Source organism: Hemitrygon akajei, chromosome 3 (genome assembly GCF_048418815.1).
Source record: "Hemitrygon akajei chromosome 3, sHemAka1.3, whole genome shotgun sequence".
Taxonomy (NCBI): Eukaryota; Metazoa; Chordata; class Chondrichthyes; order Myliobatiformes; family Dasyatidae; genus Hemitrygon; species Hemitrygon akajei.
In genome coordinates, this window is record NC_133126.1 from 145219665 (window position 1) to 145237797 (window position 18133).

The window sequence follows — 18133 nt, forward strand, 5'->3', positions numbered from 1 at the left end:
GTTCAATGTCCATTTAGGAATCGGATGGCAGAAGGGAAGAAGCTGTTTCTGAATCACTGAGTGTGTGCCTTCAGGCTTCTGTATCTCCTACCTGATGGTAACAGTGAGAAAAGGGCATGGCCTGGGTGCTAGAGGTCCTTAGTGATGGACACTGCCTTTCTGGGACACCGCTCCCTAAAGATGTCCTGGGTACTTCGTAGGCGAGTGCTCAAGATCGAGCTGACTAGATTTACAACCTTCTGCAGCTTCTTTCGGTCCTGCGCAGTAGCCCCTCCATACCAGTGGTAGAATTATATGCTACATTATATGCCCTTTCGTTGGCTTTTATGTAGTCCTTAACTTCCCTTGTCAGCTATGGTTGCCTCATCCTGCCATTTGAGAACTATTACTTTTGCGAGACATATCTATCCTGCGCCTTGTGATCTATTCCCAGAAACTTCAGCCCCTTCTGTTCTGTTGTCATCCCTGCTAGTATCCCCTTCCTATCCACCTGGGCAAGCTCCCCTCTTGTGCCTCTGTAATTCCTTTATTCCATTGTGATACTGGTACATGTGACTTGTGCTTCTCCCTTTCAAATTGCAATATTAATTGATTGTATTATGATCACTGCCTCGTAAGGGTTCCTTTTACATAAAGCTCCCTAATAAGTTCTGGGTTATTACCCAATCTAAGATGGCCTTTCACTGAATTGGCTTGAGCACAATCTGCTCTAAAAAGCCATCTTGTAGGCAATCAACAAATACCATCTCTTGCGATCCGACACCAATCTGATTTTCCCAATCCCCTTGTATATTGAAGTCCCCCATTACAATGCTTTAGGTTTAGGTGGTACATCAGTGAATCTTCTTTGGGGATCTCTGTTACTGCTCAGTTTGTACTGAAATATGTTTATTTTAAGAAGGTAGAAAGGGCACACCTTTTATGGTTAATGATATGCAATTTTAATATGGAAGGGTGAATAGTCTGGGTCTCCTTTCTCTTTATTGAAAAGTACCTTCTCACAGATGCTTGTAAAATTGAAATATTTAAGAAATACTATTTGTAGAAAGCAGTATATATTTATTAATGCGTAAAGTTTTTGCTTATTGTACTTTGATAGTTGGATGATTTGAAAAATGTACCCAATGATAGTGAAAAGACCATCAGAGAAGCAACAGCTGGAAAAGAAAAGCTTGAACAAAATAAAATAAATGAGGAAGAGAAGCTGAGGAAAGTAATGGAGACTCTCAAACAAGAGACACAAGGATTGCAGGAAGAGAAAGAGGTACGGCATAATTTTAATCACTACAGTAGAAGATGGAAGGCAAATACAATGCTTGAAGTTTAAAGGTATAAAAAAAATTTACTGAGTTTAGCATGATTTTCTTTGTGTTGCTTGAACAATGACAATACTATTTCAGATGTTTATTTCCATTAAAATTGAAAATGACAAGCACAAGTACGTTTCATTTGATTGAATTCTACATAAGTAAAATATTGTTCAGTAACGATGTCTTTCAATTGAAAACTTATAATTTTAACATAAGCTTGCACAATACCTGAATTTTATTAATTTTTGTCATCTTAACATTCTAGTTTTTAATTAATATATATGTATATATTTATATATACAGGTGAATGAGAAGGAGTTGATGGAGTTGAGTAAAGCAGTGAATGAGGCTAGATCAAAGATGGATGTGGCTCAGTCAGAGCTAGATATCTACCTCAGTCGCCATAAAGCTGCTTTGGGTCAACTCAGTCAGTCTAAGGATGCACTAGCAACTACTGTTAATACACTTAAAGAAAGAAAAGCAGCAATTAAAGATTTGGAAGCCAAAATTCCACAAAGTGAACAAGAATTGGATAAGGTTAGTTAAATAAACGTGTTAATTTTGAAAGACTTCTTTTCAGCAATCTCTATATTCGATACATTTCAATGAGTAACATACATTTATTTGTGAGTATTGACATGTCTAAAGTTTTTCATGGATATAACAAATAATCTAGTTGATTTTAAAGCATCCAAATTATTACCATTGTGTATCTGGAGGGAGCTGATTTTTGATTAATCTTTACTAAGCTGCTTCATGTACCAACAGAGGAAAATTTTCCAGCAAACTTGCTGTTTCAAAAACTTCAATGTTTTGTAAATCAAAATGATAACAGACATTCAAGAACTTTAGGTGTTAGACCTGAATTTGGGTTCAAATATCTAAATTACCTGTAGTAAATATCCTCTCAGTACAATGAATGAAGTAACTAAATATGTTCAGCATTTAATTTTTTTTATTTTATTTTTTTTATTTTTTTTGCTGCAATTGATGAGGAATTGTGGATATTTCAGCTGCAGAAACAAGCTTTTGAGCTTAGTCCAACTCTGGATTTGGCAACCTGTAGCTCCCAACCCCAAGAAATTGAATCGCTTTTGGTCACAAACTCCACCTTTGCCTGCTAACTGTTTCAGCAGTCAACTTTGCACTGGTTCCTGGAAATTGCTGGGACATCCTTATAAGGAGTTTAAGTGATGTGGTTGTATAGAAGGACATTTGCAGAGGTCGGGGATCAGTGGTGGGAGTTCATTGATTTTCATTTCCAGCCCCAAACCTACTGTCATAATGTCAGTTTAACATTGCACCCTCCACAAGGAATTCCAAGCAAGGTCTATGGTGAGATAGCATGGAGTGTTGCTTTTATATCTTAAGTAAGGAGAGCTCCAGTGTGACTAAGTGAAGGAAATATGCAATATGGAAAATTTGAATTTTTGACAAGTTAGGTAGCATCTGTGGAAAGACAAACAATGTGTTAACATTTCAGTTTATCTTTGGCTTTGAGGTGTGTGGTCATTGATCTGCTTTTTTTTATCTGCATATTCTGATTTGTTCCAGAGTTTTCTGTTTTATTTAAGATGTTGAGGCTGTTGGCAAGCTGGAAAGAAATTTCAAAGCAGCAAAATGGCAGTAGCTAGATTTGCATGTAAAGAGTGACTAAGAATTCAAGGATTTGTTTCTTGTGAGTAACCCTTGGAAATTGTGTTGTGAAGGTGGCCCATCGTGGGGGAGTACAACAAAGGAAGGAATGGGTAGTGTCAATGGAAAGTCCAGAAAATGTTTAACCTAATGTCTTATTGATCAATTATTGGAGTAGTGGTTACTATTTTAACATGTTGTGACTTTCAGCTGAATTTAAAGTGGCTGGTAGTTTTTTTTTTAAGGCCTGATTAATAATAGCAGGAATCAGTTGTGCATAAGTTCATCTTTATAATGCTTGTATGAATCCAGAATTTCCATTTGGTCAGGGAGCTAAAGCTCTCTTGCATATGGAATTGACAACCTTATAACCGATGTTTTGGTCTTAAGAGCTTTTCTTTTAGGTGGACTACGTTTATTAGGAAACAAGTTGTAAGTTGTGGTTCGGTTCTTTATAACACACACCTGTAGAGACATGCATTGCCAGTCTTTATATCATTATCCACTCTTATACCTAAATATTTTATACCATTTGCCAGCCATCTAAATTGAGTTATTAATCGACATTGATTATAGTCTCCTTTAGTAAGAGGTAAAATTTCACTTTTATCCCAATTTATTTTATAACCTGATATTTTCCCATATTCTTCTAATCTATAGGATAATTTACGCAACGATTGCAATGGGTTTGTTAGATAAAACAGAACATCATCAGCAAATAAGTTAATCTTGTATTCTTCCTGGTTAACTCTAAAACCCTTAATATCTGGGTCCATTCTAATCAATTCAGCTAATGGCTCTATCGCCAACACAAATAAAGCAGGTGATAATGGACAACCTTGCCTAGTTGACCTTGTTAACTGAAATGGTGTTGAAATTTGACCATTTGTCACTACTTTAGCTTTGGGATTAGTATTTAAGGTTTTAATCCATTTTATAAAAGATACTCCTAATCCATATTTTTCCAATACCTTAAATAAAAAATCCCACTCCAATCTATCAAATGCTTTTTCTGCTTCTAAAGCAACTGCCATGCTCATTTCCTCCCTCTTCTTTGCTAAATGAATTATACTAAATAAGCGAGTTACATTATCTGCTGATTGTCTATTTTTAATAAATCCTGTTTGATTCGTATGTACTAATTTTGGTAAGCATTTAGATAATCTATTAGATAAGATTTTTGCTATTATTTTATAATCAGTATTTAATAAAGAAATCGGTCTATATGATGATGGCTTTAAAGGATCTCTATCTTTTTTTGGCAATACTATTAAAATAGCTGTCGAAAAAGATTCTGGAAGTTTATGCGTTCTTTCCGCTTGGTGTATTAACTCCATAAGAGGAGGAATTAATAAATCTTTAAACTTTTTATAGAATTCAGGCGGAAAACCATCTTCTCCTGGAGATTTATTACTTTGAAGTGATCCTAGGGCTTCTTCGACCTCTTTCAATGTAAAAGGCATATCTAATCCCTTCTGTTCTTCCGTATTTAATTTTGGAAGAGTTATTTGTGATAAAAACCTTTCTATCTTGACATTGTCATTTTGTGATTCTGATTTGTACAACTCAGAATAAAAATTCTTAAAAGCTTCATTAATTTCTAAAGGTTTATAAGTAATTTTATTTACTCTTGTTCGAATTGCATTTGTTGTTTTAGAAGTCTGATCTGTTTTTAGCTGCCATGCAAGAACTTTATGTGATCTTTCACCTAGTTCATAATATCTTTGTTTAGTTCTCATAATTGCTTTTTCTGTTCGATATGTTTGGAGCGTATTATATTGTAACTTCTTATTAATAAGTTGTCTTCGTTTTTCTTCTGTCATATTTCTTTGGGATTCTTTTTCTAATTTTGTAATCTCTTTTTCCAACTATTTCTATCATATATTCCTTCTTAATTTTAGAAGTATAACTTATTATCTGACCTCTCAAGTATGCCTTCATTGCTTCCCACACTATAAATTTATCATCAACTGAATGTGAATTTATATCTAAAAAGAGCTGAATCTGTTTTTTCATTAAATCTCCACCTATACATTGATTCCTCTTTATCTATCATTATCATTGTCATTATTAAAGGAGAATGATCTGGCAATATTCTTGCTTTATATTCCACATTTTTCACTCTATCTTGAATATTCGTTGATAATAGGAAAAAATCTATCCTTGAATATGTTTTATGTCTATTTGAATAAAATGAATAATCTCTTTCTTTTGGATTAATTCTTCTCCATATATCAATCAGATTTAAGTCTTTCATCAATGATAGAGTTAATTTTACTGCTTTTGATTTTGTAACAACCTTTGTTGATCTATCTAAAACTGGATCTAGACAAAAATTAAAATCTCCACCTATTAATATTTTATCATGTGCGTTAGCCAAATTCAAAAAGACCTCCTGTATGAATTTTACATCATTTTCATTTGGTGCATAAATGTTCATAAGGGTCCATAGTTCTGAAAAAATTTGACAGTGTATAATTAGATATCTCCCCGCCGAATCAATTAATACGTTTTGTATTTTAATTGGTAGATTTTTGTTAACCAAAATTGCAACTCCTCTCGCCTTTGAATTAAATGAAGCTGCAATAACATTTCCAACCCAGTCTCTTTTTAATTTCTGATGTTCTATGTCTGTTAAATGAGTTTCTTGTAAAAAAAAAAGCTATATCTGGTTTCATTTTTTTAATATATGTTAAAATTCTTTTTCTTTTTACTGGCCCATTAAGCCCATTAACATTAAAACTTTAAAAATTTAGTAGATTAGTCATTTTTTTTATTATATTACTCCAATCTATAATAATACCTAATCTTTCAACTTTCGTGGTATCCTGGGAAATCTTTATAAAAATCTTCATGTTGCTATGTGTGTCCCCACCAATCATCCAGGCAAAAAGATCGAAGAAAATTAAAATATAAAGAAAAAAACAAAATACCCCCCTACTAATGTTGTGGAAAAAAAACACAACATTACCCCCCTCTGCTGTACGGGTCATGGCAACCGCCATGATTACACACGTGAATCCCGCAGTAACCGATCCAAAGCTCCCCAGCCCCCCCGCAACATAAAAAAGTATATGTATAAGAAGAGGGAAAAAAAATACTATTCTCATTTAGTATTTCTAAAATTTTGCTTTTCTCTTCTATAATATCCATAAATGTCCATCACTTCTGTTCGTTGGGTCTATCTTCATCTTTAATCCATTACGTTTGGAAGCCTCTATGTGTAATTAGTGAATAGATGGAAGTTTTTGTACAAACTCCTCTGCTTTTCGATAATCAGGGGGGGAAAATTTTCCCTCCTCCAAAAAAATTATCAGTGTTGCTGGATGACGCATTGTAAATTTATATCCCTTTTCCCATAAGGCTTTTTTCGCTGGGTTAAATTCCTTCTTTCTCTTCAACAGGTTGTAACTTATATCAGGATAAAAAAGAACTGGTTTCCCTGCTATCATCAGTGGCCCGTTTCTATTTTTGGCACTTTGGGCAGCAGCCTTCAGGATCTTTTCTTTGTCTTGGTATCGTAAGCATTTTATCAAAATTGATCGTGGGTTTTGATCAGCTCGAGGTCTTGACCTTAAGGATCTATGAGCCCTTTCGATCTCAATTGGAGTTTCTCTTTCCATTTCCAATTTTTCAGGGATCCATTTTTGAAAAAAATTTATTGGATCTTCTCCTATGTCTTCTTTAAGTCCAACAATTTTAATATTATTTCGTCTACTGAAATTTTCAAGCTTATCAATTTTTTCCATAAATTGTTTTCTTTCTGATGTCCAAGCAGTATTTTCATTTTCCATTTTGTCCATTCTTTCAACCATGTCCTCCGTTGTAGTTTCCAAGTCCGTAATTCTTTTTTCCATTTTTTCCTGTCTCTTTGTCATTTTATCAAGCATAATCTCCATATTGGTCATTTTTTTCGAGTATTTTTTGATTATTTTTAATTACTTTTAATGTGTCTAATTTACGCATTATTTGCCTCAAAGTCTTTTCTATATTTCTAGAAGGACTTTTAACTCCCTCTTCATCTGATCTTTCCGGAAGGTCTGACTCTCCCTCCGATTCGCTATCACTTTCAGTTGCAGTGGTAGCTGGGCTTTGTAGTTTTTGTTGCTCCCGTTTGCGCATGCTCCATCCTTCGCGTTTGCGCAGTTCACGATGGTCTTTTCCTTTAGAAATGGCCAATGTTGCCGCAGTCTCCTGTTCCATATCGCCGGTGGTATAATGTACCTGAGACCGCGGTTCCTCTGTAGACATGGGCCTTGTTCTTGTTCCAACTTGCATAGTCTTCCCGGTATTAGTTTTCTTCATCTTCCTTCCTTGAGGCATAGCTTGACACAATCCGGAGTAGTTTATAAGTAACTTTTAGAAAGTATTGACTAACTTTTCTTCATTTAGACATTAATTTATTAACTTTTTATGGGAGAGCTGGGTTCCAGCATCTCGATCCTACGTCATCCCGAGACATCCCCCATGCATTGCCAGTCTTACTTTAAACTATTAATTAATATATTGGGAAATCAATTATGACAAGTGTAATATAATAAATTGTGGTTATTTGGAACACATTGGGACTGGTATATTTTGGCCCAATTAAATGTCTGCCCGAGTTAGCCAGTTTCATAGGGATAGTTATATAGGTATAAAAAAGGATAAACTATGTACTTAAATGAAATACAGAACATGTTAGAACACTGCCAATCTACTACAGTACAATTACATTGTATTAGTTCCTAATAGTTAAGAATGAAGAAATTTCATCCAGTGTACATGCCTGTGTTCTTTTGACTATAATGTAGTGGTGTGCTACACGCAGCGCTGCAATAACAACACGGAGTCGATGAGCTGCAGTTACAAAAGAGATTTATTCAAACTTTGCGGCCTCGCTTTTAAAGCCTTCCTGATCCCGCCCTCCCCGGGCGGGAATGCGTATTCACAGTCCAGTCCCGTGCGCGGGCTTTTCCCCTTGCTGGTGAAGCAGACTTGGCGCCCTCTTTGGGACCTGCCTCAATGCCGGCACGCGCCGCTTTGTGAGCCGGTTTGAGTGCGCTGGGAAGTGGGTCGCCACAATAAATGAATAAAATCGGCAGAAACACCTATGCAGATAATGGACTGCCTTCACACAATGCTTTCAACGATTGCATCCTTCAAATCTTCATTGTTTGCCGATACTTTCAAGTTTCTAACTTGAAGTAGTGAAATTGTTTCATTTTCACTGTTACTGGTATCTCCAAGGCTGAATGCTCGAAACTTCAGTGAGCAAAATGATTGTCTTGCTGCTCATTTCTTCCCAACTATCAGTGACAAAAATCATTGCTTTTTGAACACAAGCACAGTCATCTGCCGCAATTTAAACACTCTTCACTCTGAGCACAATTTTATCTAAAAATTCATCTTGGTCGTGGTTGGGATATTTCTGGGTTTTTTTGAAAGTCAATGCAAAGTGCAGTGCAACTGTTCTATGCAATTTTAACAGTGACTTTCTGAAGTATTGGATTGCATAAAATTTTATTTCTGCTCATGTCCATTTGTCTAGTTTAGAAGGTTCAAGTTTAATCAGTTGGTATTTAAATATGAATTTGGGAATAGATTTCTTGAAATTTCGTGCTGCATGACTTAAAAGCTCAGAAGGTTGTCTCATTGATATGCTGTATGCAGTTGTGCATATTTTAAATCATGAATTAAATGTTAAAACTGTGCCTTTCACAGTTTAAGATGTAGTAAAATCAGAATGAATTTCATTATATCCTTACTAGGATGAAAAGGAACTTGATAAAATAATTCAGTCTGATGCTCAGATCCGGAATAGTGTTTATGAGCTGCGGCAAAAGGTTGAAGAAGCAAAGAGCTCTTTAACAGTAAATCGCAGTCGGGGCAGAGTTTTGGAGGCTCTAATGCAGCAGAAGAACACTGGTAAAATTCTTGGAATCCATGGGAGACTGGTAAGGGGAATATGAAATGTAAACCATTTGCACAGTAACCTAGAATTCCTTTTTTGTGGTTGGCTTGCATTTTAGTTTAATTGTTATCTTTCTATTTTTAAAATTTATTTTAGGGTGACCTGGGTGCCATTGATGAAAAATACGATGTTGCTATTTCTTCCTGTTGTGGTGCCTTAGATAACGTTGTTGTGGACACAATTGAGAATGCTCAAGAGTGTGTCAAGTTCCTGAAGAATCAAAATATTGGAGTAGCAACTTTTATTGCTTTGGATAAGGTACTAAACACTAGAATTTAAATGTGTTTGATTTAAACTATTTGTGACTATTATGGAAACTCTTTCTTCTCCAGATGAAAGTTTGGGAGAAAAGTAGCGGTAAAATCCAAACTCCTGAAAACATACCCCGTCTCTTTGATTTGGTTAAAATAAGCAATGAGGCGGTGCGACCAGCATTTTACTTTGCACTTCGAGACACACTTGTGGCTAAGGATTTAGAGCAAGCATCACGGGTTGCATTCCAGAAGGACAAGCGCTGGAGAGTGGTAACAATGCAAGGGCAGATAATTGAGCAGTCAGGTATGTCAGAATATTAGTAAGTTATCTTTTTTTGTTATTTAGCATCATTATTTCTATAGGTGTGCTATGTGTATATATTTGGCTCTATGCTTAATTGTATTGTCCTTTGACCCAGTCCCATAATTCAAACCAATAGTTACTTCAGATGAAGTTCCTTTAATTATCATGATGATTCAAAGCCTAAATAAAGTGGGATTTTTTTTACTTGTAATATGAAACTTTTTCCCAGTTGATGAGTCAAATCTTCATTTTCTCCCAAAATCACTGCCACAATCCTCTACTGGCAACTTGGTTCTTGAGCTTTCATGTGGCAGGCCTTCCATTGCACTCAGAATTGGCACAGGCAAGTCTGAAGGCTTTTTAAATCTATAAATCTGGGAAGAGAGTGAAGGCAAAACTTGGAGGTAGTTGAGTCCATTTTATATTTCACTGTTTTTTGACATTTATTTTATTTGCCCGTCTTGTTCAAATTTTTAATGTTTTTACTTCAGGAGTACCAAAAATGCATGTTCTACATATAAATTTAAAACATTGACATTTACTTAAATAATCAAAGAAACCTGTTAACCTTTCTCCTAGCTACCTACCATGGTCTCCCACTTTATTCAAATGAGAACTTCCGTGCTTGCACTAGATTTTAATCATTACATCTTTAGCAGTTGGGCTTCTCAGTTAAAGGGCTGTAGAAAAGATTACATTGCTCAATTGGACAACATGAGCAGAGCAGGAAATGTCACTTTGAGGTAATTCCAACACTTGCAGAGTTACCCAGGCATTATTTGGAAAGTCTGGGTAGATATATTTTTAAACTCCCATGAAATGGAGTTTTAAAGAGGATTTGAGGGGAAAGTTTTTAACATGGAGAGTAGTTGGTATCTGGAATGTGCTGGCTGAGAACACTGCGGAATTTAGGCACTTACTAAGCAAAGCATAGAAGTATGCAAACATAGAGTGGCAACTTGCATTAGTGTAAATGAACAAAAGAATTGACATGAATATAAAAAGATAGAAAACCTACAGCACAATAGAGGCCCTTCAGTCCACAATGCTGTGCCAAACATGTACTTTAGAAATTACATTGCCCTCTATTTTTCTATGCTCCATGTACCTATCCAGGAGTCTCTTAAAAGACACTATCGTATCCGCCTCCACCACCGTCGCCAGCAGCCCATTCCACGTGCTCGCCACACTCTGCATTTTAAAAAGCAAAAAACAAAGCAAAACAACTTACTCCTGACATCTCCTCTGTACCTACTTCCAAGTACCTTGAAACTGCTCTCATGCTAGCTATTTTAACCCTGGGAAAAAGCTATCCACATGATCAGTGCCTCTCCCGCCCATCAGTGATTTGATGGGCCAAAGGGACCTTTTCTCTTCTGTACAGATATGGCTTTCACTTTACATTGTGTTTTCATGTGAATGGATATCTGCTCCTAATGAGGAAAGTTTCTGGATTATCTACAAATTTGACAGTTTTGCCTGATTTTATTAATATCCCTAGTGGGCATTAATAATTTGCTGCAAAGTTTCAATTTATTTACATTTACAATTTCATAACCTTTAAAGTTAAACTAGTCTACTATAGTTATTGGATAAACTATGTTCTTATTGAATAGCTGAGAAATTTCCTGATTATTTAATCTTCAAACTTAAAATGTTGAAAGAGAACTATCCCTCTCTTTACTCGGGTCAGTATGTTTACCTGATAAGTCAATAAAATAACTCGTAGCTGGGGATTTAACCCTGTTTTATATGGTCATGATGCTTGTGACATGGAGGCATTCTTGCCTGATTCTATTTGTCACAACAAAGATGAATTATTCACCCATCTTCCAACAATCAGTTAATTTCTGCTTTGTGTAATTTTCTGACCAACGCAGGTATTTTGAAATCCGGCTACTGATTCTTTCAAATGCCTGTCAAAGAAATTATAATCATGCAGACTATATTTTGCTCTCTACCATGTTTTTGACTCTATAAATCCCATTGTACTATTTGCATTCTGAATCTCCACCAACTGTCTTGTTAGCACTGTTTTACATGAAATGTGAACGAATAACCTGATGATCATCAGATATAAGATGATTTTTATTTTTCTTGTAACAGTGAGCACCTGGGAGTATGGGGAAGCCCTGTATTCCCGGGGATCTTTATTATAAAGTCTGACATGTAGTAATCACTTGAGGCATTACAACCTGGTGGCTTCCCTTTTGGAAGCATCCAGATAATACAGTAGGTTTCTGTGTAACTATACCATTTTGTGATGTGCTGAGCCAGGTGTTATCACTGGTTTCTTATTTGGAATTGTTGGATATAAAATCTAAACTCTTAGAAAGGTCATTGAATGAGTGCTCAATATTGAGCAGTGGGTGCTGTTAGAGATTCATGTCATCCTAATCAGCATTCAACGACTATGTTTGTTTAGTTTATTTTTCTTTAATTTGAGGTTTTTGGATTGAAATGACAAGGGAGTGGATCAATGCTTGTGAGATAATTGACTATCTGTATTTCAAAATAGATGAGAGGGCATGAACTAAAAGAAACACAAACAGCTAAAATGCAAACTGCCAATTTCAGAAGAATATTGAGATTGCAAAGTACAATTTTAGATCACAGTGAGAAAGATCATTTGGGGGTACATTATTTTTTTTTTAAAAAGGAAGAATTTTGTTGGGTTGCCACTTCTCTAAGTGGCTAGATGTTCCATCATAATTCGTTTTTTAAACTAGCTTAATTGTACATTAAGTATGTTTCTTATTGCAAAGTTATGAAAATTGGACTATACTTTCAACTCTGAATCTTTTCATAAAGAAGTGTCCTCTCATGAAAAGTGGTATTGAAGGCAGTGCTTTTACATTCAGAATGTTTTTTAAACTCACTCAATATTTACATCAAATTTGATGTGGTGTACTTTTGTTTCAAGTACATAAATATGTGCCTTCTGATGTATTCCATGTGAACTATGTTGGGACCAGGGTCCTGGTGAATCTCATAGGGCTTTAAATTAAAGGGTCTTGTGGGGGTGAGGTACAGTAGCTTGGAAAAGTGTTTATAAAATAAAATTAAAGGAGGGTTCAGGAGAGGTTACAAAAGTCCAGAATAAAGAATAAGGCAAGTAGTTTAGAAAGGGTTAAGAATTACCTTCAGGCAACATGGAGACATAATTAAAAAGAAAAGGGTGAATACAGAACCAAAGGTGTTATATTTGAACGCATGCAGTATATAACATAAGGTAGATGATCTTGTGCAGTTAGAAATTGGCAGGTATGATTTTGAGACATGCTTGGGGGGTAAATCACGGCTTAACATCCATGGGTAACATCATTTTGAAAGGACAGGCAGGTGGGTAGAGGGGGTGGGGTGACTTGCTAAAAAGATTAAATCAAGCCATAGAACATTACAGCACAGAAACAGGCCTTTTGGCCCTTCTTGGCTGTGCCAAACCATATTTCTGCCTAGTCCCACTGACCTGCACACGGCCCACATCCCTCCATACACCTGTCCAAGTTTTTCTTAAATGTTAAAAGTGAGCCCACATTTACAACTTCATCTGGTAGCTGATCCCACACTCCCACCACTCTCTGTGTGAAGAAGCCCCCCCCCAATGTTCCCTTTAAACTTTGCCCCCTTCACCCTTAAACCATGTCCTCTGGTTTTTTTCTCCCCTAGCCTCAGTGGAAAAATCCTGCTTGCATTCACTCTTATCTATACCCATCATAATTTTATATACCTCTATCAAATCTCCCCTCATTCTTCTACGCTCCAGGGAATAAAGTCCTAACCTATTCAACCTTTCCCTGTAACTCAGTTTCTCAAGGCTCGGCAACATCCTTGTAAACCTTCTCTGCTCTCTTTCAACCATAATAATATCCTTCCTGTAATTTGGTGACCAAAACTGTACAGAATATTCTAAATTTGGCCTCACCAATGCCTTATACAACCTCACCATAACATTCCAACTCTTTATACTCAATACTTTGATTTATAAAGGCCAATGTACCAAAAGCTCTCTTTACTACCCTATCTACCTGTGATGCCACTTTTAGGGAATTTTGTACCTGTATTCCTAGATCCCTTTGTTCTACTGCACTCCTCAGTGTCCTACCATTTACCTTGTATGTTCTACCTTGTTTGTCCTTCCAAAGTGCAATACCTCACACTTGTCTGTATTAAACTCCATCTGCCATTATAGATCATTGATATAGATGACAAATAACAATGGACTCAGCACTGATCCCTGTGGCACACCACTAGTCACAGTCCTCCACTCAGAGAAGCAATCCTCCACTACCACTCTGACTTCTCCCATTGAGCCAATGTCTAATCCAATTTACTACCTCACCATGTATACCTAGCGACTGAATCTTCCTAACCAACCTCCCATGCGGGACCTTGTCAAAGGCCTTACTGAAGTCCATGTAGACAACATCCACTGCCTTCCTTTCATCCACTTTCCTGGTAACCTCCTTGAAAAACTCTTAATAGATTTGTTAAACATGACCTACCACGCACAAAGCTGTGTTGACTCTCCCTAATAAGTCCCTGTCCATCCAAATACTTGTAGATCCTATCTCTTAGTACTCCTTCCAGTAATTTACCTACTACAGATGTCAAACTTACTGGCCTATAATTTCCTGGATTACTTTTTGAGCCTTTTTTAAACAACGGAACAACATGAGCTATCCTACAATCCTCCGGCACCTCACCCGTAGATACCAACATTTTAAATATATTTGCCAGGGTCCCTGCAATTTCAACACTAGTCTCCTTCAAGGTCCAAGGGAATACCCTGTCAGGTCCTGGGGATTTATCTACTCTGATTTGCCTCAAGATAGCAAGCACTTCCTCTTCAACCTGTATAGGTTCCATGACCTCACTCCTTGTTTGCCTCATTTCCATTGACTCCATGCCAGTTTCCTTAGTAAGTACAGACGCAAAATACCCATTTAAGATCTCCCCCATTTCTTTTGATTCCATACATAGCCAACCACTCTGATCTTCAAGAGGACCAATTTTATCCCTTACTATCCTTTTGCTCTTAATATACCTGTTGAAGCTCTTTGGATTATCCTTCACCTTGACTGCCAAAACTACCTCATGTCTTCTTTTAGCCCTCCTGATTTCTTAATTTTTTTTGCACTTTTTATACTCAAGTACCTTATTTGCTCCGTTTCCTATACATGTCATACATCTCTCTCTTCTTTATCAGAGTTCCAATATCCCTTGAGAACCAAGGTTCCTTATTCTTATTCACTTTGTCTTTAATCCTGACAGGAACATTCAAACTCTGCACTCTCAAATTCCTCCTTTGAAGGCCTCCCACTTACCAATCACATCCTTACCAGAGAACAACCTGTTCCAATCCACACTTCGTAGATCCTTTCTCATTTCTACAAATTTGGCCTTTTTCCAGTTTAGAACCTCAAGCCGAGGACCAGATCTATCTTTATCCATGACCAAGTTGAAACTAATGGTGTTATGATGGCTGGAACCAAAGTGTTCCCCTATACACACTTACATCACCTGTCCTAACTCATTTCATAATAGAAGATCTAATATTGCATCCTCTCTCGTTGGTACCTCTATATATTCATTTAGAAAACTTTCCCGAATACATTTTACAAACTCTAACCCGTCTAGACCTTAACAGTATGGGAGTCTCAATCAATATGCAGAAAATTAAAATCACAACTTTGTTTTCTGCAGTTGTCTGCTATCTTTCTGCAGATTTGCTCCTCCAATTCTCGCTGACTATTGGGTGGTCTATAATACAACCCCATTAATGTGGTCATACCTTTCCTGTTTCTCAGCTCCACCAATATGGCCTCGGTAGACAAGCCCTCTAATCTGTCCTGCCTGAGCACTGCTGTAACATTTTCCCTGACTAGCAATGCCACCTTCATTCCTTAGCCTCTATCACGTCTGAAACATCGGAACCCTGGAACATTAAGCTGCCAGTCCTGCCCCTCCTGTAGTCAAGTTTCACTAATGGCTACAATGTCATAATTGCACGTATCAATCCATGGCCTCAGCTCGTCAGCCTTCCCCACAATACTCCTTGCATTGAAATAGACACACCTCAGAAGATTATTACTACCACACACAACCCTTCTATTTCTGACTTTGCATGAAATTTTAACGTCATTTATTTTCACCCCTGCTGCACTCTGTTCCTCTGGTTCCCATCCCCCTGCAGATCTAGTTTAACCCCCCCCCCCCCATAGCACTAAAAAACCTCCCTGCAAGGATATTGGTCCCCCTATAGTTCAAATGTAACCCGTCTCTCTTGTACAGGTCCCATCTGCCCCTTACACCAGTTCCTCAGCTACGTGTTCTTCCTCCAGAGCATCCTATTCTTACCCTCACTGGCACGTGGCACAGGTAGCAATCCTGAGATTACCACCCTCGAAGTCTTGCTTTTTAACTTCCTACCAAGCTTTCTATACTCATTCTTCAGGACCTCCTCACCCTTCCTACGTCATTGGTACCGATTGTGTACCATGACATCTGGCTGTTCACCCTCCCATTTCAGAATGCTGTGCACGTGATCAGAGACATCCCTGACCCTGGGAGACAACAAACCATCCGGGAGTCTCTGTTGCAACCACAGAACCTCCTGTCTGTACCTCTAACTATCAAGTCCCCTATCACTACCGCTGTCCTCTAATTCTCCCCCTCCCTTCTGCACTGCACAACCTGACTCCGTGCCAGAGATCCGGCTTCTGCAGCTTGTCCCATCTAAGTCATTTCCCCCCAACAGTATCCAAATCGGTATACTTGTTGTTGAGGGGAATGGCCGCAGGGGAGCCCTGCTCTGCCTGCCCTTTCCCCTTCCCTTGCCTGACAGTAACCCAATTACCTGTGCGCTGCTCCTTTGGCACAACTACCTCCCTGTAGCTACTATCTTTAAACTTCTCATTCTGAATGATCCAGAGGCCATCCAGCTCCTGCTCCAGTTCCCTAACGTGGTTTGTTAGGAGCTCAGCTGGATGCACTTTTTGCAGGTGTCGTCAGGGAGACCATCCCTGACTTCCCACATCCTTCAAGAGGAGCATTCCAACATCCTGCCTGGTATTCTCTCTACTCTAAACAAACAAAACTTACCGGAACCTACGCTCACCTCTGCCTGTTCACGCTGAAGTCTGTTGAACTGAAACAGTCCCACTCTGATTCAGTCCACTCCGATGATGGCCGCTGTATATGGCAGTCTTTTTTTTAAAACCTTTGGTGCGCTGCATCACATGCCTGCGCAGTTTAGCCTCTTTGCCCCGATCAGTTTTTTTTTAAAAAGGCTTCTCTCCAAGATGCCTTTACTTCTTCTCTTTTAATCTTTTTATTAGTATTAAAAATATTATGAACAAAATACAATTAAAATATTAATAATGGATTACAAACATATAAACTCCCATTACACATGAAGGAATACATAAACCATATAGTATATATATGGACAAGGTAAGTCTAGATATTCCATAATATATAATATAAAAAAAAGAGGAAAAAAAATAAATCTATATATGAAAGTTAACTAATCTACTAATCTAATATCTAAGAAAAAAACAAAAGAAGAAAAAACTAAAAAAAAAGAGAAGAAGAAAAAAAAAGGGCTGTTCATAGTATCTCACAAGCATACATAAAAATCAATGTCGTCAACTCCGATCCTCTCAACATACATACGATTAAGGCTGAAAAAACCGATAAGCCTGGCACAGGGCCATTACATCATATGAAAATATTGAATAAATGGTCTCCATATCTTTTCAAATTTAATAGAAGTATCAAATACAGCACTTCTAATTTTTTCTAAATTTAGACATAACATAGTTTGAGAAAGCCAATGAAATACCGTGGGAGGATTAATTTCCTTCCAATTCAACAAAATAGATCTTCTAGCCATCAAAGTGAGAAAAGCAATCATTCGACAGGCGGAAGGAGATAAGTGAAGTGAGCCCATCATCGGTAAACCAAAAATTGCGGTAATAGGATGGGGTTGTAAATCAATGTTCAGTACCGCCGAAATAATATCAAAAATATCTTTCCAATATTTTTCCAAAATCGGACATGACCAAAACATATGAGTTAAAGACGCGATTTCTGATTGACATCTGTCATAAATAGGGTTTATATGAGAATAAAAATGAGCTAATTTATCATTGGACATATGGGCCCTATGCACAACTTTAAATTGTATTAATGAATGTTTGGCACATATAGATGATGTATTAACTAATTGAAGAATTCTATCCCAATTCTCAATAGAAATAATAAGATTAAGCTCTCTTTCCCAATCATTTTTGGTCTTATCAAAGGGCATTGAACGTATCTTCATAATTATATTATAAAGTTTTGATATAAGCCCTTTTTGAAAAGGGTTTAATTCAAACAAACTCTCCAAAATATCTGAAGACACAAAATTTGGGAATGAAGGAAGTACCGTACTTAAAAAATGCCTAACCTGTAAGTATCTAAAAAAAATGAAATCTAGGCAAATTATATTTATTTGCTAATTGCTCAAAAGACATAAAACAGTTGTCCAAAAATAAGTCAGAAAATCTTAATAATCCCTTAGTTTTCCAAGCCAAAAAAGCTTGATCTATAATTGAGGGGTGAAAAAAACAATTAGATACAATAGGACTATTTAACACGAATTGAGTCAACCCGAAAAATTTCCGAAATT

The 18133-nt window shown here is 37.0% G+C and overlaps 2 protein-coding genes across 2 annotated transcripts in view; one reads left to right on the forward strand and one right to left on the reverse strand.

The window, feature by feature from the left end:
* Positions 1–18133, reverse strand: part of ift80 (intraflagellar transport 80 homolog (Chlamydomonas)) — a 328780-nt gene that overhangs the window by 272452 nt on the left and 38195 nt on the right. The gene's annotated exons all lie outside the window — the stretch shown is intronic.
* Positions 1–18133, forward strand: part of smc4 (structural maintenance of chromosomes 4) — an 85566-nt gene that overhangs the window by 31886 nt on the left and 35547 nt on the right. The window contains exons 10-14 of the mRNA XM_073040984.1: positions 1100–1264; positions 1614–1847; positions 8696–8881; positions 8995–9156; positions 9231–9456. Of these exons, the coding sequence (XP_072897085.1) occupies positions 1100–1264; positions 1614–1847; positions 8696–8881; positions 8995–9156; positions 9231–9456 (973 nt within the window). The remainder of the gene's footprint in view (positions 1–1099; positions 1265–1613; positions 1848–8695; positions 8882–8994; positions 9157–9230; positions 9457–18133) is intronic.